General features: G+C 42.1%; 1 protein-coding gene across 7 annotated transcripts in view; it reads left to right on the top strand.

Annotated features, from left to right (window-relative positions):
• GBF1 (golgi brefeldin A resistant guanine nucleotide exchange factor 1) overlaps positions 1-24,212 on the top strand; it is a 319,690-nt gene that overhangs the window by 200,323 nt on the left and 95,155 nt on the right. For all 7 annotated transcript variants that reach the window (XM_077259202.1, XM_077259204.1, XM_077259201.1 and 4 more), the window contains 5 exons: positions 4,369-4,457; positions 4,555-4,757; positions 6,148-6,271; positions 6,376-6,501; positions 9,533-9,615. In XM_077259202.1, the coding sequence (XP_077115317.1) occupies positions 4,369-4,457; positions 4,555-4,757; positions 6,148-6,271; positions 6,376-6,501; positions 9,533-9,615 (625 nt within the window). The remainder of the gene's footprint in view (positions 1-4,368; positions 4,458-4,554; positions 4,758-6,147; positions 6,272-6,375; positions 6,502-9,532; positions 9,616-24,212) is intronic.

The following is a 24,212-nucleotide window of genomic DNA, read 5'->3' as shown; positions in this document are numbered from 1 at the left end:
GAGGAGGTGGATAAACTAATAAAGGATGTCATGGCCTCAATGGGGGATAGATTCTAAACCAGAGAGATTGGTACAGGACATAATGTTTGAAGGCCAAGGTCAGAAGAGACGTAGGACATTTCTATTAACTGACAAGATCTGGGCCCTAATCTAGAATGAATAAAAAAGACCTTAGAAAAGAGGCTTTCTTCCCCCATCATTTAAGAGGAGGTATCCTTCTGATGAGCCTTCCTTGTCTATCTGTGACAAAGCTTGATGTGGCCATAGCAAGAACTTCTAAAAAAAAAAAAAAAAAACTCACTCCCTTTTGAGGATATGGGAAATGTGAAGGATCCCATCAATAGAAAAGCGGATATTTCTTAGAGGTACATGGGAGACATTGGCCTTAAAACCAGCAGTGGCTGCAGCATGTACAGACAGAACTTTAATGATCTGGTTGGATTACCTAGATGCCCATTTAAAGAGCAGATGTCAAGAGACAATATTTTGGCTACTATCCCACTTATGCGAGGGGCAGCATTTTTATTGGATGCTTCAGCAAATTCAGCACAATTAACAGTAAGATCAGCAGCCTTTTCCAGTGCGGCCTTAGGGCTTTGTGGTTAAAATGCCAGGGGATATTCAGACCAGAGCAAGCTGTGTGCCATTCCGTGTGAATGAGAACACCTTTTTGGCCCAGCTTTGGATGAGCTTTTGGAGAAGGCTGGGGACATCAAAAAGAGATGTCCTTCCCAGCCTACAAGCGATCCTTCTGGAAGGGAAGGTTTACCCGAAGGAAACCCTCCAGAGAGCAGGATAGATGGGAGGACCGAAGAAGAAAAGGTAGAGGCTTCATGTATGGAACCTCCTCCCAGGATACCAAAAAAACAGGCCAATGACTCACATCCCAGGTAGGGTGGAGGCTCTCCTCCTTCTTCCCTGCCTGGGAAAGAATATCTGGTAGCAGCTGGATTCTTGACCTAATAAAATCCATAAACTCCAAACAAAGAAAAACTTTACAAAAGGCCAAAATATAGAATGAAGAATGTAAAGTTTATTAAATACATTTAAAAACAATATATAAAACAGAACACCTCAGGTTACAGAAACAAAGGAGGGTACACCGAGATAATGTAGCGCATAAAATAGTGCTTAAAAGATTGTAAATGTAACTTACTCTCATAACACCTAATACATATGTAACAGTCACCAAAAAAGGACAAAAAGTAACAATGAAAAAAGTACAATAAATATTGCCATTGTGTGCATGTTTGAACCGCTTTATACAAAGAATGAAAGGTATACAAGGAACCACGAATTATAAATGTATATTCAGAAAACATGCAGCTCCACACCAAGGCCAAGGTAAGACCGTAAAAGGCAAAGTTGCTAGTAAAAAATATGTATTGGCAAGGTGTGAGGCTAGCATGACGGCAGGTAAAAGGGGATGCAGAGAAATACAAATGGTTTCACACAGTTAGAGTACATAGTGACAGGTACTGTACCTCAGAGATGGATGACTGGGTACCCACCGCACCCGAAAGCGCGTTTTGCAATGAAATGCTTTGTCCAGGGGCCCAATCAACTAAGGCAAGGGAAGTGGGAGCTAAATCAGTCCATGTTCAACCAAATAGCACAGATGTGGTTAAGATTCTGTTTTTTGAATCCCAGAGATGGTCCCCTGGCATACGCGTTTCCACCAGTAGCCCTAATCCTGTTTGGTAGCAAAGATCATCAGGGAAGACAGGGCAAGGATTGTTTTGATTGTTCCCTTTTGGCCCAGAAGACCATGGTTCTCATGGTTGAGAATGTCCATCACCGAACCTTGGACCCTCCCTTCCGAATCTCCTCTAACAAGGGCCGATGCACCATCCACAAGAAGCCAACTTTTATTTAACGGCGTAGAATTTGAGAGGGTGCTGTTAAAGGAAATGGTTTTTAGCCTAATCTTATTTCCACCCTACTTCAAAGTAGGAAGGCAGCTACGATAAGAATTTGCTAGAACGTGGAGAAAGTTTCTAAACTCTTCGGGATCGAAGATAGAGGATGTGGCGGCAGTGGATAGTATTCTGGAGTTCGTGCAAAACGTTTTCGAACTAGAAGTACCTACCAATACCCTCCAAAGTCCAAGTGCCATCTCTAGGGACCCTGTATAACTGTGATTTAGCAGGGAATTATTGGGTATGTATATTTTTAGTGCTTCATCTAGATCCAGGCCCATTTTAAGTAGGGCCATGGGATTTAAATCTAGTCTTAACAGCTATGATGGAGTTACCGTTTGAACCCATTGAATCCATGTCAATTAAGGTTCTTTCTTGTAAAACAGCCTGTCTGGTAGCCTTTAACATCTGTCCGAAGAGTCAGTGACATTCAGGCCCTTTCCAAAGCTCCAACATTTACTCAGATACTAGAAGACTGTAATTTTGAAGCCCGAGCCTTCCTACCTACCTAAAGAGTCCCGGTTTCGTAGGTTACAGGAGATGGTTATTCCTTTATTTTGCTCTAGTCCAAAAACTCAGAAAGAGAAGCTTCATACTCAAGACGTTAGGAGATGTCTAAGTACCTCTCTTTGACTGAGGCCTGGAGAAAAGAGAGTTCATTGTTAGTCTTTCCAGGGACCCAGGAAGGTGCCTAAACCTCTAAAATGCACAATAGCTAGGTTGATTGGATCAGGGAGGCCTTTTCTTTAGCTTATTATTCAAGAGGCAAAGCAGTTCCAGAAGGTCTGAAGGCTTAAGGTACCTTCACACTAAGCGACTTTACAACGATAACGACAGCGATCCGTGACGTTGCAGCGTCCTGGATAGCGATATCGTTGTGTTTGACACGCAGCAGCGATCAGGATCCCGCTGTGAGATCGCTGGTCGTTGCTGAAAGTCCAGAACTTTACTTCGTCGCTGGATCTCCCCGCTGACATCGCTGAATCGGTGTGTGTGTGACACCGAGCCAGCGATGTCTTCACTGGTAACCAGGGTAAACATCGGGTTACTAAGTGCAGGGCCGCGCTTAGTAACCCGATGTTTACCCTGGTTACCAGTGTAAAAGTAAAAAAAAAAAAAACACATACTCACATTCCGGTGCCCGGCGTCCGCTTCCCTGCACTCCTCCTGCATCCTGTGTAAGTGCCGGCCGTAAAGCAGAGCGGTGACGTCACCGCTCTGCTCTGTGGGAGATGCCAGAGATGTTCGGCGCTGACACAGGATGCAGGAGGAGTGCAGGGAAGCGGACGCCGGGCACCGGAATGTGAGTATGTGTTTTTTTTTTTTTTTACTTTTACAATGGTAACCAGGGTAAACATCGGGTTACTAAGCGCGGCCCTGAGCTTAGTAACCCGATGTTTACCCTGGTTACCAGGGGACTTCGGCATCATTGGTCGCTGGAGAGCTGTCTGTGTGGCAGCTCTCCAGCGACCACACAGCGACGCTGCAGGGATCGGCATCGTTGTCTGTATCGCTGCAGCGTCGCTTAGTGTGAAGGTACATTTACTCCACAAGAGCTGTGGGTGGAGAGATCAGATGACTCAATCAAGCAGATTTGTAAGGCGGCAATCTGGTCCTCTCCTTCTACTTTCTATAAACATAGACTGGATATCGTTTCCACTTTCAGCCTCACCTTTGGTAGAAGGGTGATCCAGACCTGAATTCTTATTTTTTTCTCTCGTGCTCTGCAATCCAACTGATGCGAGGAAGAGGTGCCACCCTTTTTAGCCTGTAGGTTTCTTGTCCCTGAAGGGCAGAGCCCCTGTCTCGTGGTGCTGTCATGGGTTCCAAAAAATCCCGTTACTGGTAAGTAACTGAGACTTTCAGCTATGTATGTTTAACTCTGAAATGCTGTGGCATCTCTGAGAAAAAATTAGCTTTCTAGTGACGCTGGAGACTAGTCGAACAGGTGTGTCTCTGGTGGCTTCTTCATGCTCGCTCCACTCGAGTGACAGGTGTCTCCCTGAGTGCGTGTATAGGGAGAGGCCTGTCATATCAGGGCAGTGAATGGGAAAAAGCAGTCAGGGCCACTCCTGTCCAATTTGTCTCATGTGCAGCTCGGTCCCCAGCTTCTATCATGCTGCCTGTGGATTGGGTAGCATGTTTCAGCTGTCGAGTTCCCTATAAGTAGAACAATGATTCAGTACACTTGTACTCTTGATAAGAAGAAGGAGCTTGGCTCTATTGAAAATCCTTTGAAGGAGAACGCATTATAGACATATACATGTGGGAACTGAGTACATACAATAATATCTCCAACACCTCTTTCTGTATAATCAAATGAAATGTACTAGGAAACCTTGTAAATGATGGGCAGTTTTGCTTACACTTGCTGCTTTTATTTTGCCCTGGATATAATGTAGTTTTAGGTACTTACAGCCTCTTGGCTTCTGGTGTCTTTTTGTTTTAGCTGACAAGAAGACTCAAAAGAAACCTCCACACTTCTCAACATCCCTTCCTACAGTCCAAGAGCTTAATGATATAAAGAACAAGAAAAAGGTATACAACTAGCGAGCATTTTCATTTTTTTGGGTGTGGGGGGGACATTGTAACAAACCTATAACATTTGATCACTTTGTGTTGGCTGTTTTCGTAGCTCCTTATAACTGGAACCGAGCAGTTTAATCAAAAATCTAAGAAAGGAATAGAGTTTCTTCAAGAAAAGAATCTCTTGACAACACCGATGGATAACAGGGAGGTAGCACAGTGGCTGAGGGAGAATCCAAGACTGGATAAGAAAATGATAGGAGAATTCGTAAGTGATCGCAAAAGCCTTGATCTACTTGAGAGCTTTGTGGGGTAAGTCATTGCAGCTGGATAATCAATTATTATAATTTATTATTTACAAAAACAGAATTGCTCAATTTGTAGATGGATTGATTCATAAAATGAATGCCACTGTTGCTGTGACTAGCTGAGATGTTTTCACAATGTATCCAATCATGTCTTCTATCAGCCACGTACATAATCGCAAAAAGGTCGCTCTGGACAGATGGCTGCAATGGATCAGTGTAAGGGTATGTGCACACGTCAGGATTATTTGCAGAAATTTCCTGAACAACACCGGACTTTTTCTGCAGGAAATCCGCATGTGTTTTTTGCGCGTTTTTGTGCTGTTTTTATGCAGATTTTTCGTGTTTTTTTCCGGAGCTTTCCAATGCAGTAAACAGCGGGACATCCGCGAAAAATCCGCACAATTAATGAAGATGCTGCCTTTTTTCCGCGATGCGTTTTTATCGCGGAAAAAAACGCAACATATGCACAAAAATTGCGGATTGCATTCTATTAATAGCTAAATGGATGCTTTTTTTTCGCGGTTTTATAGAGAAAAAACACGAAAAATCCGGAACGTGTGCACACATCCTTAAGCTGCGGTTTTTTCTTTTTCTCCTTTATCAGAATTGTATCTTTTTTTTCTCATCCATTTCTGTTTCACTAAAGCAGGTAGACTGTCAGAACCTTTTTGTTTTACCTATTGAATGTTGACACTGGTTCAGTTAAACACGGATGGAAAACTAATGTATATGTAACTAATATATAATGCATTACAACAGTGTTTCCAATTCTGGTTAGTGATTCCTCAGTAAAGAACATCAGCAAAGAGATGTCACCTGGATACAGGTGTGCTGATTTCTCAACTATTCGCTCCTGAAGTAAACAAGAAAGCATTCACTGACAGCATGCAGAGATCTAAAAGAATATCGGTTATTTGCATAACTTGATTATGCAGTATGTATGCTCTATATACATGAAAACCCTTCAGTCATTCTTGTCCAGGCCATAGAATCACCTACAGTAAACCGAAGGTCAAAAGCTATATAGAAATAATCTGTGTAAGTGGAGCCGTTCACCATCTGATAATTTTTGGATGCGGTCTCCAGAACTCGTGTAAATGAACCCCTTCGTTGTAAGTGTAGTTCACTGTATATTTAGCATGTTACTCATGTTTCATTATTTTTATTTCTTTATGTAAGTTTTACTAAACAAAGCACAAACCATTTTCCGGAGCTTAGTATTTTTTTTTTTTACTATTGAAAAGAATATTCAAGAAAAATAAGGAGTGATGATTAATTGAAGCCAATAGTAAAAATGTATGATTTGTGGTTTATAGACACTCAAAAAGCACTTTGTGTTTGTCATGTTACAACTGTCTTTTTCTCAATCATTTCTTTCACTTTATATCGTTCAGAACGTTTCAGTTCCAAGGCTTAAGAATTGATGAAGCATTAAGACTTTACCTTGAAGCCTTCCGTTTACCAGGGGAAGCTCCTGTGATTCACAGGTTACTGGAGGCATTTACCGAGCATTGGAGGGTGAGGGAAGCGAAGTATCTTTAAAAAAAAAATTTCTAGAAAAAATTGTATTCACAAACTTTTAACAAGTATAAAAATGCCACATATTCTCTCCCCATTTCTAGAAATCTAATGGAACACCATTTGCCCATAGTGATGCCTGCTTTGCCTTGGCATATGCCGTCATTATGCTTAACACTGATCAACACAATCACAACGTCCGCAAACAGAATGTGCCAATGACTCTAGAGGTGAGCTAAAACTTATATTTACATCTCATTTTGCTTCCTTGCATTAATAACACAGACCAACAGAACAAAAACTAGACCTGAACAATAATAGTTGGAATTGCAGGTTTTTTTTCATTACACCCCATTTCATTTTGCTCTATTTCAATACAGTTTATAATAAATTAAGTTGCAATATTCAAAAGCACCACTAATCCTTTAACCCCTTAATGACCGCCAATGTGCTTTTTAACAGCAGCAATGAAGGGTACTTATTCCTCAGCGCCGCTTTTTAACGTCGCTGAGAAATAAGTGTATAGCTCCCCCGGCATGAAAATATCTGGGGCCTCGGCTACCGGGGGTAGCTGAGAACCCAGAGAGCATGGTCCAGGTCGGTTTTTACCGACCCCAGTCTTGTGATCGCTGTTATTCACCGAATAACGATGATCACAAAAAAATAGGTCATATTTTCCATTTATTTTTCTCTCCGATATGATCTAACATACCAGAAGAGGGAGAAATGGGGTCCCCTGAGCCCCACCAAGTACTTCCGGCATTCCTGGACCCTCCGGCTTCATCCCCTGGCCCTCCATGTAATTTTCCTGGAAGAATGGCGGGCGCATGCGTGGTGCGCCCTCCAAGATCTGGCACCCGGCAACTATAGGAGATTTTTCCTATAGGTTCATTTTGATCACTGTGATAGGTTCTATCACAGTGGTCAAAATAAAAAAAGTTAATCAAACCCCCCTTTGTCACCCCCTTAGTTAGATAAAATTAATAAAATAAAAAAAAATTTTTTTTCATTCTTTGCAGTTAGGGTTGGTTTAGATCTAGGGTTAGTGTTATAGCTAGGGTTACGTTGGGGTTAGGGTTAGAGCTAGGGTTGGGGTTAGGATTGGGGTTAGTGTTGGGGTTAGGGTTGTGGGGTTGGGGTTATCATTGGGGTAGGGATGTGTTAGGGTTGGATTTAGAATTGGGGGATTACCATTGTTTAAGAACATCTGGGGGTCTCCAAACGTGACATGGCACCCCCCATTGATTCCACCCAATTTTGCTTTCATAAAGTCGAATGGTGCTCCCTCCCTTCTGAGCCCTGCCATGCTTCCAAACAGTGGCTTTCCCCCACATACGGGGTATTGGCGTACTCCGGAGAAATTACACAACAAATTTTGTGGTTCATTTTCTCCTGATACCCTTGTGAAAAGGAAAAAGTTTGATTCCAAAGTAATTTTTTTGTGAAAAAAGTAAAATGTTATTGTTTTTCCTTCCATATTGCTTTAGTCCTGAAACCTGAAAGGTTAATAAACTTCTTGAATATGGTTTTGCGCCCCTTGAAGGGTGCAGTTTTTAAGTTTGTAGAATGGTGTCACTTTTGGGTATTTTTTGTTGTATTGACTCCCCCCCCAAACTCACTTCAAATGTGAGGTGGTCCTTAAAAAAATGGTTTTGTAACTTTTGTTGGAAAAATGAGAAATCACTGGTTAACTTTTAACCCTTATAACTTTTTAACAAAGAAATTGTAAATTCAAAATTGTCCTGATTGAAATTTACCACGTCAACTTTACTTTATTAACTATTTTGTGTGACACCACTCTCTGATTTAAGGGCACAAAAATTAAAATTTTGAAAATTGCAAAATTTTCAAAATATTTGCCAAATTTCCTTTCTTTTCCTCGTAAATATTTACGGAAGTCATACAGAAGAAATTTTATCATTAACATGAAGTACAATGTGTCACGAAAAAACAATGTCAGAATTAGTGGGCTACGTTGAAGCGTTCCAGAGCTATAACCTCATAAAGTGACAGTGGTCAGAATCATAAAAATTGGCTTGGTCATGAAATACAAAATTGGCTCTGTCACTAATTGGTTAAAAGATACAACTCGTCACACAACTGTGCTTTGAAAATAAAATTATAGCTCTAGGCACGGAATTAAAAATGGGGGAAGAAAATTACTGTTTAGGTGACGGGCTATTCTAAATAACCAAAAAAGCTGATACATATTTCTTTTCTGCTGGCCATTCATAACATTTTTTTTTATTTTTTATACACAAATAAGCAGTACAGATGCTGACTGCAGGCAGATATCTGTAGAACATCTGTATTCCTGTGTTGGACTTTTTCAGTCATTGTCAGATGCTGTATTTCATACTGAATCACAAATTTGCATCCCTAGAGACTAGAGATGAAGGCTATATGAGGCCTCTGATCACTACAGCAATCGATTAATTGTTTTGTGCAGCTGCTCATCCAATGGCGGCATTGTCATCCAAGACGACAACCTTCACAGACCAACCACACTTGACGAGCTATTCTGAAAACAACATCTAAAATCCCTAACGTGGTCTGCTTTACAGTGCAATTATCGGGGCTCTCTTTTAAAATACACTTTTATGTTTATATTTTTTATCTTTGCAGTAAACTTAATTGGTTCTGGGTTCCAGCTGAAAGACGGATGAAAGAAATTGTATGTTTGTTCTGCATTAAGCCTCATTCAGACATCATGTTTGTTCACAATGTTAATGACGGACAGCACAATGATGCCATCCATGTGTTGTCTGTGATCTCCATGGAATTAGACTTGTATGGGTCATTTTCATCCCTGATGCCATTAAAAAATGGACTTGTCCCTGTGATTTTTGCACAGGCACACAGTCTGGGAAAAAAAGTCTGCTGACCATCTAATGCGGGCATCAACTCCTCGACGTCGGGAGAGACCTTATTGAGTTGTTGGATTTCATCTACCTGATATTTTGTTCTCTGGAGAAAATAAGCGGCCAATAGTAGGGTCTTGCAGCAAATCACTCCTCTCTTTGTACTTCTAAACTCATGCATGGTGACCCGAGCTGAGGGCGCACGTGTAATCACTGCTATCAGCAGACTTCTACATATTATGTGTACCCTGCCTTAGTTTGGTGAATTATATTATTGTTTGTTACTTCCCCATTTGTAAAGTGCTGGCGCTATGTAAAACAGGATTTTTATTATAAAACATTATTGCTAATTATGTACCCCAGTATCTTACTGTGTTTTTTTTTTTTTTTTTGTATTTAGGAATTCAGGAAAAACTTGAAAGGTGTCAATGGTGGGAAAGACTTTGACCAAGATATGCTTGAAGATATTTATCATGCCATCAAGTAAGTCATCAGTCATGTCTTTCTCCTGTTTGGGTGTTCCTATAATGAAGCCTATGCACTCTGTGCATAATTATTAGGCAATTTGTATTTTTTATTATTCAACAGCTACTGTGCTTTCGATCAATCCAAACTGTTAATAAACTTGAATTTTTAAGAAGGTAAAAAATATGGTTTTGTCTTTCTTTTGGAATAATTGTGTGCAGAATTATTGGGTAACTTTTAGGGTATGTGTCCACAGGCCGGATTACATCCGGATTATCTGCAGATTGAACGCTGCGTACAACTGCAGCATTCAACCCGCAACGTCCAGATGTTACAGCATAGTGGAGGGGATTTTATGAAATCCCGTCTCCACTATGCGTGCAGACACGATGCAGCCCTGCGTTTATGGACATACGGCGCGTCTTTATAACAGGGTCCTATGTATACGGTGCGGCGATTCTGGATGTGTGTAATGAACACATCCGGAATCACCGCACGTAGAAGGGGGTGGTTCTTTGGGCGGAGCGGGTTTTCCGATCAGTCCAAAGCGCCGACAATCCGGACCATGGACATGCACCCTTAGTGTGCAGAGTTATCATGCAATTAAATGGAAGGGAGAATAATAACCAAACATCTGAAAGTGTACAAAAAACATAAAAAAGTTTGTGGCCAATGTAGCCCTCCTTTTCAATAAGTTTCATAAGTCTTCCATCCATCGAGCCTCCGTTTCCTAATGTATTCACTAAGCAGCGGAAACTTCGATGTTGTGATGAAGCATTGCCCTACATAAAAATCATGGTTTTCTTAAACAATGCAGACTTTTTCCTGTACCACTGCTTGTAGAAAGTGTCTTCTTAAAACTGTCAGTGGATTTAGAAGTTGATTTTGAGTCTATATTCAACCTGAAAAGGTCCAACTAGCTCATCTTTAATACCAGCTCATAGCAGTACCCCACAATCGGATGAGGTCTGTGCTCATGACTGATCCAGCCATGAGCTCATCCATCTGGTCCATTAAGTATATTCTCATCTCATCAGTCCGTAAAATCTTTATTTTGTGTCTTGCTCAGCGGTGGTTGGGTCTCAGCCTTACCCTAGCCATGTCTCTGACGACTGAACACCTTGTACTTCTGGGATCTCCAGGGAGGTTGCAGTTCTGGAATATGACAGAACCAGAGGATAATGGAATTCTGGCGCTTCATCTTTGATTCTTCTCAAAACTTTGCCAGTTAATGTGCTGCTTTTTTTTCTCATCATGTTTTTTTGCGACCCTATTGACTATTTGCAACAAAACTTTTGATAGTTCTGTGATCACAGACAAAATCATAGCAATCTCAAGAATGCTGCATCCTTCTGTAAGACTTGTAACCATATTTTTTTTACTTTCCAGTCAGTTAAATTTCTTTTTTTTGGCACATTTTGCCTGAGAATAACAAGCTGCCTAATAATTCTGCACACTTTGATGCATCCTTAGGCCTCACCCTTCCTTATTACACAAATACACATCACCTGATCTCCTTCATCCAATAAGCATTCACATTTAATTTGCTGGAAAATTGCATGCAAATGATACTGTCAAAATACTCATTCTGCACACCGTGCCCTCTGCAGGAATATTCATTACTGCACAATCATTCTATTTTTGCAGGTGTCTTCTGCCTCTTCTCTTTTTAGCAGTAAGGCTCTGATAACAAACTCAATTTTGTGTGTGGACTCTCCAGACACATTGCATAAAAACAGTAGGAAAGTGGTGAAAACACAGAAAGCTGTACAAAATGGTATTCAACCGAAAAGTGTCTTCTTGGGCAAGATTGGAAAAGCCTGTTCTTTCATGTTGCTTTATTGTTACTAGTAAAGGGATTTCAAAAAGCAGGAAAATGACGGTCCGGGATATTAGTAGCATATTGTAATATTTGATATTCTGTTTATTTCCTTTTTTCCCATAGGCCACATAATCAGTTGATCAGGTTTCTGTTGGCTCTGTTCTGCACCTCTTCTAGCTGTTAAGAAGCTGGGCTCTTTCAGTGCTCACAGCTGTTTATTGGCAGCTAGGGCTTAAGAAGTGCTCAGAAATGCAGTCTGCTCAGTAAACCCAACACCAGAGGCTTCAAAGCTCAGGGGATTACAATACTCAGGAGACAGGATGTGATCTCTGGCACTCCTCTGCTTTCATTTCTCTTTTCAATGCTAGAAGCTTTAAGGAGGTCAGTCTGGGAATGTCTTGGGTGATGCACAAACTTCTGCACACAGTACATCAAGTGACTGCGTCCATGGCTAGCGCTGGCTCACTGAGCTTGGAGTGAAAACGTAATTGTTGCATACACGGGCGGCATATTGGCACGGAAGCAGCCGCCTTCTTCACTGGTTGGCGACTATATTATTATTATTATTATTATTATTTGTTATAGCGCCATTTATTCCATGGCGCTTTACAAGTGAGGAGGGGTGTACATAATAACAAGTACAATAATCTTGAACAATACAAGTCATAACTGTTACAGTAGGAGAGAGGACCCTGCCCGCGAAGGCTCACAATCTACAAGGGATGGGTGAGAATACAGTAGGTGAGGGTAGAGCTGGTCATGCAGCGGTTTGGTCGATCGGTGGTTACTGCAGGTTGTAGGCTTGTCGGAAGAGGTGGGTCTTCAGATTCTTTTTGAAGGTTTCGATGGTGGGCGAGAGTCTGATGTGTTGTGGTAGAGGGTTCCAGAGTAGGGGTGATACGCGAGAGAAATCTTGTATGCGATTGTGGGAAGAGGAGATAAGAGGGGAGTAGAGAAGGAGATCTTGTGAGGATCGGAGGTTGCGTGTAGGAAAGTACCGGGAGATGAGGTCGCAGATGTAAGGAGGAGACAGGTTGTGGATGGCTTTGTACGTCATGGTTAGGGTTTTGTACTGGAGTCTCTGGGCAATGGGGAGCCAGTGAAGGGATTGACAGATGGGAGAGGCCGGAGAATAGCGGGGGGACAGGTGGATTAGTCGGGCAGCAGAGTTTAGAATAGATTGGAGGGGTGCGAGAGTGTTTGAGGGGAGGCCACAGAGCAGAAGGTTGCAGTAGTCAAGGCGAGAGATGATGAGGGCATGGACTAGGGTTTTTGCAGATTCTTGGTTGAGGAATGAACGGATTCGTGCAATATTTTTGAGTTGAAGTCGGCAGGAAGTGGAAAGGGCTTGGATATGTGGTTTGAAGGAGAGATCAGCGTCAAGGATTACCCCGAGGCAGCGAGCTTGTGGGACTGGGGAGAGTGGGCAGCCATTTACTGTAATGGATAGGTTCGTTGGGGGGGTCACGTGAGATGGGGGAAAGATGATGAATTCTGTTTTGTCCATGTTAAGTTTCAGAAATCTAGCGAAGAAGGATGAAATAGTGGACAGACATTGAGGGATTCTGGTTAGTAGGGAGGTGATATCTGGTCCAGAGATGTAGATCTGTGTGTCATCAGCATAGAGGTGATACTGAAAGCCATGAGATTCTATGAGCTGTCCCAGGCCAAAGGTGTAAATGGAGAAGAGCAGGGGCCCAAGGACTGAACCTTGTGGGACTCCGACAGATAGGGGGCGAGGTGAGGAGGTGGTGTGTGAGTGGGAGACGCTGAATGTCCGGTCTGTTAGGTATGATGAGATCCAGGATAGGGCCAAGTCTGTGATGCCAAGGGATGAGAGGGTCTGTAATAATAGGGAATGGTCCACTGTGTCAAAGGCAGCCGACAGGTCGAGGAGGAGGAGGACAGAGTAGTGTCGCTTGCTCTTGGCGGTTAAGAGGTCATTGGTGACCTTAGTTAGGGCAGTTTCAGTGGAATGGTGTGACCGGAAGCCAGATTGTAAGCGGTCAAAGAGGGAGCAAGAAGAGAGATGGGAGGACAGTTCAAGGTAGACGTGTTGTTCCAGTAGTTTTGAGGCATAGGGGAGAAGTGATATAGGGCGATAGCTAGATACAGAGGATGGGTCAAGAGAGGGCTTTTTGAGGATAGGTGTGATGGAGGCATGTTTAAAGCTTGAGGGGAAAACACCAGTTGTTAGTGATAGGTTGAAGAGATGGGTTAGGGTTGGGATGAAGATTGTGGTGAGGTTTGGGATGAGGTGGGATGGGAGCGGGTCAAGTGCACTGGTGGTGAGATGCGATCTTGAGAGTAGAGTGGCGAGTTGATCTTCTGTAATGGTGGAGTAGTTGGTTTTGGAGGTGGAGGGTAGGGAAGTTGGGAGGAAGGGCTCTGGGGCTTGTTGACCAAAACTGTCTCTGATGTTATCAATCTTCTGCTTGAAGAATGAGGCAAAGTCTTCAGCAGAGATAAGTGGGGAGAGAGGAGGTGCTGGGGGACGGAGGAGAGAATTGAAGGTGTTGAATAACTGTTTAGGGTTGTGAGACAGGGAGGATATGAGAGATGAGAAGTAGGTTTGTTTAGCTGTGGCGAGTGCGGTCTTGAAAGTAGTGAGGGACTGTTTGAATGCGATTAACTGGTCGTTGGAGTGGGATCTTTTCCATCTGCGCTCAGCAGCCCTGGAAGCTCGCCTCAGTTCCTTGGTCAGGCTGGTGTGCCAGGGCTGTCTGTTGATTTTGCGAGCTTTGGTATGTGTAAGTGGATTCCAAAGCTACAGCTATTGTGGTGTTATATAGAGCGGCAGCGTCATCCGCATTGTGTATGGAACTTATGTCAGTGAGAGGTAGGAGGGATTCAGAGAATGAATGTAGGTCAAGATGTTTAAGATTTCTGCGAGGGTGTGAAAGTTTGTGGGGTGGGGACTCTAGACATGGAGTGGAGAGAGATGAGAATGTGAGAAGGTTGTGGTCAGAGAGAGGAAGAGGTGAGTTAGAGAGGTTAGATAGGGAGCAGAGGCGGGTGAAGATTAGGTCCAGTGTGTGACCATCTTTGTGAGTGGCTGCAGAAGACCATTGAGTGAGGCCGAAGGAGGAAGAGAGAGATAGAAGTTTAGTGGCAGCTGAGAGGGAAGTGTCAATGGAGATGTTAAAATCGCCCATGATGATAGTGGGGATGTCTGCAGAAAGGAAATGAAGTAGCCAGGTGGTGAAGTGGTCAAAGAAGATGGTGGCTGGCCCTGGGGGGCGGTAAATGACAGCCAGTTGGAGGTTGGAGGGGGAGTAGATGCGCACAGAGTGCACCTCAAAGGAAGGGAGGGTAACAGAGGGTGGCAGTGGGATTGGGGTGAAGGAGCAGTTATCTGACAGGAGAAAACCAACTCCTCCGCCATGCTTGCTGCTGGGGCGGGGTGTGTGAGAAAGGTGGAAGCCACCGTAAGAGTGCAGCAGGAGAGGCTGTGTCAGAAGGGGTGAGCCAGGTTTCGGTGATGGCGAGGAAGGAAAGTTTGGTAGTAACAAAGAGATCATGGATGTAGGAAAGCTTGTTACAGACAGAGCGAGCGTTCCACAGAGCTCCTGTTAGTGGGACTGGGGAAGCGGGGGCTGGGCGAATGGGTATAAGGTTAGAGAGGTCACGGAAGTTTGTGATGGAGCGTGGATGGGAGGTAGAAATGACTGTGGGAATGTGGTGAGGAGGACCAGGATTTGGAGAGATATCACCAGCAGTGAGAAGGAGCAGAGATAGTGTTAGCAGGTGGGAGCAGGAGAGAGCGTGAGGGGGCTGCCTGTGCTTTGAGACAGAGGATTGTATGTTAAGGAACAGTTCTGAGGAGGAGGTGAGATGGATGGGGAGGATTGAAGAGGAGATGAACAGTTCCTTACTTGGTGTGGGGATTGGGGGAGGTAGCAGAAAGTGAAAGATTATAGGGGTAAAAGTGACAACAAAACAGAAACATTGTTTACAGTGACAGGCCAGTTACCTTCAGTTCCAATTCAGGTTTTAATTCTAATGTAATCCACACTTTTAGAACACACTTCTAGAAATCACACTGCAGACTAAAGTCATGCAGACTTGTGCTATGCAATATATGGAAAACTAAGTGCGTTCAGGTGTGGAGCAGAGAGGAGTGGTCTCTGCTCATCTTGGTCAGAGAATTAAGGGTGGACCAGATGCATACAATCAGGCCTAAGTAAACAATGTCATAAATAACACAGGGCAAGCGGGGGGGGGGGTTAGCTGAAAGGCATACCATATGAAAGCAAAGAGCAGAGGGAAGTCTGTGTGCAAAGCTGGGTGACTATATGACACATTGTGATTGCTGTATGTGCAGAGATGTTTGTAATTCATTGTTAGGGTCCCCAAGAGTTTTTTATAAACTGCAGTATCTGTTTTTGCCTTTTTTGCTTATAGATTTGAATTGGCATTGTTGCAGCTTTTTTTCTACCATTCAAATGAAAATTCTTTTTGTCTGCACATACTGATTTTATTGAAAGCGTTATTCAACTCCCACCTTCCCTTCCCCCCACATTCCACCCCCAAAAAGTTATCCCCTTTATAATTCATGCTTGTTTGCGTGAAGAGGATGGGAATAACCCTTTAACGCTTTAGAGGACAAGCTCAATACTCTGCTCTTCCTCTTTCTGTTTTTTTTTTTTTAATTCATTTCACACTTTTCTTAATTAGTTTTCCACCACTTTGATATTGATGAATTATTCATTGGATAAATCATCAATATAGGAACAGTGGGTGGTCGACACACCGGATGTAAACCGTGTACAGTGCAAAACAGCACAGCCCCATACATTAGTGGCTACTTCCCGGTACTATAGAACAGCTCTTATTCAGATGAGTGTATCTGCAGTACCCAGCAGCAGCCACTATACAGGTTACACAGCTGTGCTGTTTTGCTTTGTATTCGGTCTACATTCAGCCTCTGCCACCATTAAAAGCTCATTTGTGAGGTGCTTGGTGTAAAATCCCACAAAATTAATATTGCTAATAATCTTTCTTTTTATATAGTGCTAACATATTCCGCAGCGCTTTACAGTTTTTCACACATTATCATTGCTGTCCCCGATGGGCCTCACAATCTAAATTCCCTATGAGTGTGTCTTTGTATCTATTCTAAAGAGTACTCATTTAAACCCTTAAGGAGCAAGCCACTTTGTAGGTTAATGACCAGGCCTTAATTTTGAAATCTGACCACTGTCATTTTATGTGGCAATAACTCTGGAATGCTTCAACAGATCCCACTGATTCTGAGAATGTTTTTTCGTGACATATTGTACTTTATGATAGTGGTAAAATTTCTTCAAAATTTCTTGTATTTATTTGTGAAAAAAAAAAAAAAAGAAATTTGGCAGAAATTTTTAGAAAGTGACAATTTTCAAGCTTTTAATTTTTTGGTTAGGAAGTTATAAGGGTTAAAATTTGACTAGCGACATCTCATTTTTCCAACAAAATTTACAAAACCATTTTTTCGGGACCACCTCACATTTAAAGTGACTATGCGGGCCTATATGAAAGAAAATACCCAAAAGTGACACCATTCTAAAAACTGCACCCCACAAGGTGCTCAAAACCACATTCAAGTTTATTAACCCTTCAGCTGCTTATCAAGAACTGAAGCAATGTGGAAAAAAAAAGATGAACATTTAACTTTTTCAGAAAAATTTTACTTCAGACCCAATTGTTTTTATTTTGTCAAGGGTATCAGGAGAAAATTAACCATATTATTTGTTGTGCAGTTTCTCCTGAGTACACCGATACCCCATGTTTGGAGGAAGACCACTCTTTAGGGGCATGGCTGGGCTCGGAAAGGAAGGCGCACTATTTGAGGTTTTGAACGTAAAATTGGCTGGAGTCGAGAGCGCATGCCATGTCGCGTTTGGAGAGCCCCTGATGTGCCTAAACTGTGGAAACCCCCAATAAGTGACACCATTTTGGAAACTAGAGCCCCCAAAGGAACTTATCTAAATGTTTGGTGAGCACTTTGAACCCCCAAGTTCTTCACAGAGGTTTATAATGTAGAGCCGTGAAAATAAAAAAAATCATTTTTTCCACAAAAATATTTTCGCTCCTCAATTTTTTTTTTTATTTTCCCAAGGGTAACAGGAGAAATTAAACCCTAAAAGTTGTTGTGCAATTTGTCCTGCGTATGCTGATACCCCATATGTGGGGGTAAACCACGGCAGAGCTTGGAAGGGAAAGAGTGCCGTTTTACTTTTTCAACGCAAAATGGCTGGAATTGAGATCGGACGCCATGTCACATTTGGAGAGCCCCTGATGTGCCTAAACAGTGGAACCCCCCCCCCCCCCCCCCCACAAGTGACCCTGGTTTGGAAACTAGACCCCTCAAGGAATGTATTTAAATCCATGGTGAGCACCTTGAACCGTAAGGTGCTTCACAGAAGTTTAGAAAGAAGAGCCGTGAAAATTAAAAATCACATTTTTCCACAAAAATCATCTTTTAGCACCAATATTTTATTTTAACAAAGGTAGCAGGAGAAAATGGACCCCAAAAATTGTTGTGCAATTTCTCCTGAGAATGCCGATACCCCATGTGTAGAGGACGACAACTGTTTGGGCGCACGGCTGGACCCGGAATAGATGGAGAAAGGTTTGACTTCTTGAACAGAATATTGTCTGGAATCTAGAGCGGATGCCATGTCACATTTGGAGGGCCACTGATGTGCCTAAACAGTGAAAACTCCCCACAAGTGATACCACTTTGGAAACTAGACCCCTCAAGGAACTTATCTAAATGTGTGGTGAGCATCTTGAACCCTTGCTTTACGGAAGATAAAAGAGCTAAGAAAATTTTTAAAAAATACATTTTTCCCACACAATTTTTTTTTAGCCCTAAATTTTTTATTTTCTCAAGGATAACAGGCGAAAATGGACCCCATAATTTGTTGTGCAATTTCTCCTGAGTGTGCCAATACCCCATGTGTGAAAACTATTGAGAACACAGTGCAAAGCTCAAAAGGGAAGGAGCGCCATATTATAATGCAGATTTAACTATTATGGTTTGATGGTGCCATGACCCACTGGGAGAGCCCCTGTGGTGGCAGAACAGTAGAACGCCCCATAAGTGGCCCCATTTTACAAACTACACCTCTAAATGAATTAATCTAGGGGTGTAATGATCATATTGATACCAAGGGTGTGTCACAGAATTTTATACCTTTGGGCAGTGAAGAAAAAATAATTACATTTTTACCACAAAAATCTTGTTTTAGCCTCAGATTTAACATTTTCACACAAGAAGTGGGTAAAATTGGCACCAGAATGTGTCCCACTATTTCTGCTGAATATAGAAATAGACCATATGTGGCTGTACAGTACTGCTTAGCCATACGGAGAGTCTCTGTAGGGATGGAGCGCTGTTTGCCTCCTGAAGGGCAGATTTTCCTAGAATGGTTTGCTGACATGTACAGAGCTCCCTAAGTGCAAGAGAGCATAATTCCCCTCCCCCCCCCCCCCCCCCCCCCCACACACACCTCCCAAGTGACCCCATTTTGGAAATTATACCCCTTCCTAATGTGAATTCTAAAGGTGGTTTATGCCTACTGGGTCTCAGAAGGGATGGGGCCATTTGGGAGTGCAGAATTCGCTGAATTTCTTTTTGGGGGCAATGAGCTATTTTGTTTTTGCAGAGCGTTTATACTACCAGTAACGTGGAGGCCTCCTATATGACGTACCTGAGTAGGGACTTGAGTGTTTTTTTGTGTGGATTCAGTTGAAGCTTTTATTGGGAATATTTTTCATAACGTTTGTGATCACATTTATCCAGAGCTCTATGCTGAACACATACTTTGGTGTTTCCATCTAAATCTCCGAGCTACGTGACAGATGAAACCCCCAGTGGATCCATTCACTATAATGAGGCAGCAGAGATCCTCTGGACTCTGGCCCCTGTACAGCGTTGTTCTTCCTTTCAGAAGTGCACAAAACTGTGGTGGACAGCGTTTTTATGCATTCCGAAAAAGATACACTGTCTTATCACATGTCCTATGACGTTCACAGTGCCTCCATCTGCCTCATTAGGCCGGCGTCACACTTAGCGTAGGGAAATACGGTCCATTTTTTTTATGGCTGTAATACGCAGAAAAGTTCCTGAACATTGATACATACTCAATACGAAGATGCGATTTTTTTACTCCAAAAATTATCCGTATGGCGAGATTTTTTTTTCTGAAAATATTCAGAAAAATTCCCACGCTAGAGTTCATATGAGGTTATGCCAGCAGGGGACGCAGCACTGCAAGTCTACAATGCTACGTTCCCCTGCCTTCCATTCATTCCCTATTTTTTACAGGCAGGGGCAACAGCTGCATTAGCAGGCTCCTGGTTGTAAAATTATTTAACCCCTTCAGATGGATTTACATCGTGGGACTTGACTATAACGCCGGAGAGGTATGGGATATTGGTTTTTTTATTTTAACTTTGTTTCAGGTGACAAGGGTCTTCAATTGGATTGAGCGTCTAATAAAGATATTACAACACCATGTATATTTATTTAATTAAAATACTTTTTTCCAAATGTGTGTTTTTTAACCCTTTATCAATATTGGATTAATAATGGAGAGGTGTCTTATTGACACCTCCATTATTAACCCTTTATTACCCCATATCCCACCTCTACAGGGGAGTGGGAAGAGAGAGGCCAAGTGCCAGAATGGGCGCACCTTACAGATTTGCCTTTTCTGGGCCGGCTGGGGGCAGATGTTTTTAGCCGGAGGGGGTGGGGGGGCGCAATATCCATCGTCCCTCTCTAGGCTATTACTATCTGTCCTCAGTCACTGGCTTTCCCACTCTGGCGGAGAAAATTGCGTGGGAGCCCACGCCAATTTTTTCCCATGATTTAACCCTTTAACAGCTAGAGCCACAAAATGTTGCACACATAGACTTCTAACATTAGTAGTGAGGAATATGTAAAAAAAAAAAAAAAAAAAAGGGATATGAAATGGTTTACTGTATGTAAACCATATCTCATATCCTGTCGGGTTTGGGAAGGAGATAGCAATATATATATATATATATATATATATATATATATATATATATATATATATATATATATATATGTATATATATATATATATATATATATATATATATATATATATATATATATATATATGTATATATATATATAGAGAGAGAGAGAGAGAGAGAGAGAGAGAGATGGAGATATATATATCTATACCTATCTATACCTATATCTATCTATACACATACATATACAGTGGGGCAAAAAAGTATTTAGTCAGTCAGCAATAGTGCAAGTTCCACCACTTAAAAAGATGAGAGGCGTCTGTAATTTACGTCATAGGTAGACCTCAACTATGGGAGACAAACTGAGAAAAAAAAATCCAGAAAATCACATTGTCTGTTTTTTTATCATTTTATTTGCATATTATGGTGGAAAATAAGTATTTGGTCAGAAACAAACAATCAAGATTTCTGGCTCTCACAGACCTGTAACTTCTTCAAGAGTCTTCTCTTTCCTCCACTCATTACCTGTAGTAATGGCACCTGTTTAAACTTGTTATCAGTATAAAAAGACACCTGTGCACACCCTCAAACAGTCTGACTCCAAACTCCACTATGGTGAAGACCAAAGAGCTGTCAAAGGACACCAGAAACAAAATTGTAGCCCTGCACCAGGCTGGGAAGACTGAATCTGCAATAGCCAAACAGCTTGGAGTGAAGAAATCAACAGTGGGAGCAATAATTAGAAAATTGAAGACATTCCAGACCACTGATAATCTCCCTCGATCTGGGGCTCCACGCAAAATCCCACCCCGTGGGGTCAGAATGATCACAAGAACGGTAAGCAAAAATCCCAGAACCACGCGGGGGGACCTAGTGAATGAACTGCAGAGAGCTGGGACCAATGTAACAAGGCCTACCATAAGTAACACACTACGCCACCATGGACTCAGATCCTGCAGTGCCAGACGTGTCCCTCTGCTTAAGCCAGTACATGTCCGGGCCCGTCTGAAGTTTGCTAGAGAGCATTTGGATGATCCAGAGGAGTTTTGGGAGAATGTCCTATGGTCTGATGAAACCAAACTGGAACTGTTTGGTAGAAACACAACTTGTTGTGTTTGGAGGAAAAAGAATACTGAGTTGCATCCATCAGACACCATACCTACTGTAAAGCATGGTGGTGGAAACATCATGCTTTGGGGCTGTTTCTCTGCAAAGGGGCCAGGACGACTGATCCGGGTACATGAAAGAATGAATGGGGCCATGTATCGTGAGATTTTGAGTGCAAACCTCCTTCCATCAGCAAGGGCATTGAAGATGAAACGTGGCTGGGTCTTTCAACATGACAATGATCCAAAGCACACCGCCAGGGCAACGAAGGAGTGGCTTTGTAAGAAACATTTCAAGGTCCTGGAGTGGCCTAGCCAGTCTCCAGATCTCAACCCTGTAGAAAACCTTTGGAGGGAGTTGAAAGTCCGTGTTGCCAAGCGAAAAGCCAAAAACATCACTGCTCTAGAGGAGATCTGCATGGAGGAATGGGCCAACATACCAACAACAGTGTGTGGCAACCTTGTGAAGACTTACAGAAAACGTTTGACCTCTGTCATTGCCAACAAAGGATATATTACAAAGTATTGAGATGAAATTTTGTTTCTGACCAAATACTTATTTTCCACCATAATATGCAAATAAAATGATGATAAAACAGACAATGTGATTTTCTGGATTTTTTTTTCTCAGTTTGTCTCCCATAGTTGAGGTCTACCTATGATGTAAATTACAGACGCCTCTCATCTTTTTAAGTGGTGGAACTTGCACTATTGCTGACTGACTAAATACTTTTTTGCCCCACTGTACATACACAGGGGTTGGACCAAATAATGGAAACACCTGGAAACATCAACAAAAGTTAGTTTATTTTGGTGTAGGTCCACCTTTTGCGGCGATTATAGCCTCACTTCTCCAAGGTATGGATTCATACAAGGTGTGAATTGTTTCCAAAGGAATTTTAGCCCATTTTGCAGTTAAAACACCCTCCAGTTCTTTGAGCGACGTTGGCGACGGAAATTGACGTCTAACTTGAATCTCTAAAATCGACCATCAATGCTCAATAATGTTGAGGTCTGGGGATTGTGGGGGCCAGATGATATGCTCAACTTCATTAGAATGTTCCTCGTGCCATGCTTTAACGATTCTAGCTGTATGAATTGGTGCATTATGATCCTGAAAGATGGCGTTCTCCTCCGGGAACAGTGCTTGAACCATTGGATGCACTTGGTCGCCTAAAATGCCTAAATAATCTCGGCTGTTAATTCTTCCATGAAGTGATATCATTGGCCCGGCGGATCTCCATGAAATAGCATCCCAAATCATCACATAACCTCCACCATGTTTTACGGTTGGGAGAAGGCAGTCTGGATGGAATGCTTCTTTCGGCTGTCTCCAAGTGTAAACTTGGCTGGGGGTCGGAAATAGGGTAAACGATGATTCGTCTGAGAATATCACATGTTTCCACTGCTCGAGGGACCAATTCTGGAGGTTTCTACACCACTCTAAACGCTTGGAAAAATTTGTCATTGAGAGCAGCTTTTTTCTAATTGCAGCTCTTCAGTGAAATCCAGATTTGTGCAGCTCCCGACGAACAGTTTTTGTGGAAACTGGGTTCTGTAGGTGTTCATTGAGCTCAGCAGTGATTTTCGGAGCCGTGGTCTTGCGATCCTCTCTCACAATTCGCTTTAGAGTCCGACCGTCTCCCTGTCAACTTTGACTTTCAGCCGGACCTGTGCTTTGCTGCAGATGTTTTTCCTTCTCTTTCAAGCGCAGTCATTACTTTGGAGACAGTACCTCTTGACACGCCAAGCATTCAGGCATTTTCTGTTACACTAGCACCTGCCATACAAGCACCAACAATTTGGCCTCTTTGAAAATTCGAGAGGTCTGCCATTGGTATCAGGTTCTCATCAATGTTCTTACAATTCGGCAAAACAAACAGTTAATTTACATACACATATCACATAACACAAATAATCAACTACAAAACATTACCATAAGTCACGGTTTGGATGTATATAATATGTTTGAAGATTATGATGCCAAAATGTTAGGTGTTTTCATTATTTTGTCCAACCCCTGTGTATGTATGTATATGTGTGTGTGTATATATATATATATATATATATATATATATATATATATATATATATATATATATATATATATATATATATACACACATATACACCTATACTATGTGTATTCAGCGCGGTGTACAGTAAAATCACACTGACAGGTTAGAATAGTATAGATAGAATAAATGTCTACACATAGTATAGGTGTGTGTATATAATATATATGTATATATATATATATATATATATATATATATATATATATATTATATAACAATTGCTTTACTTATTTGGATCAGCCATAGTGTAAGGATGGGGTGTTCATGTAAAGCTGCATGAACCAGTCAACTGCCTAAGTATGTAGCAGTACAGACACAGAGGGCTATTAACTGCATAAAGTGTATGAGAACATGATGAGAGGAACCTGATTATGGTTTGTTTGTTTTTTCGGAATGGGCCACACAGGGATGGTTAGGTTAATGCATTGAGGCGGTAGGCCAGTCTGAACAAATGAGTTTTTAGGGCACGCTTAAAACTGGGGGGATTGGGGATTAATCGTATTAACCTAGGTAGTGCATTCCAAAGAATCGGCGCAGCACGTGTAAAGTCTTGGAGACGGGAGTGGGAGGTTCTGATTATTGAGGATGCTAACCTGAGGTCATTAGCGGAGCGGA

This window comes from Ranitomeya variabilis, chromosome 4 (genome assembly GCF_051348905.1).
Source record: "Ranitomeya variabilis isolate aRanVar5 chromosome 4, aRanVar5.hap1, whole genome shotgun sequence".
NCBI classification, from domain to species: Eukaryota; Metazoa; Chordata; class Amphibia; order Anura; family Dendrobatidae; genus Ranitomeya; species Ranitomeya variabilis.
The sequence above is the reverse complement of the archived record's forward strand: the minus strand, read 5'-3'. Positions and strand labels throughout refer to the sequence as shown.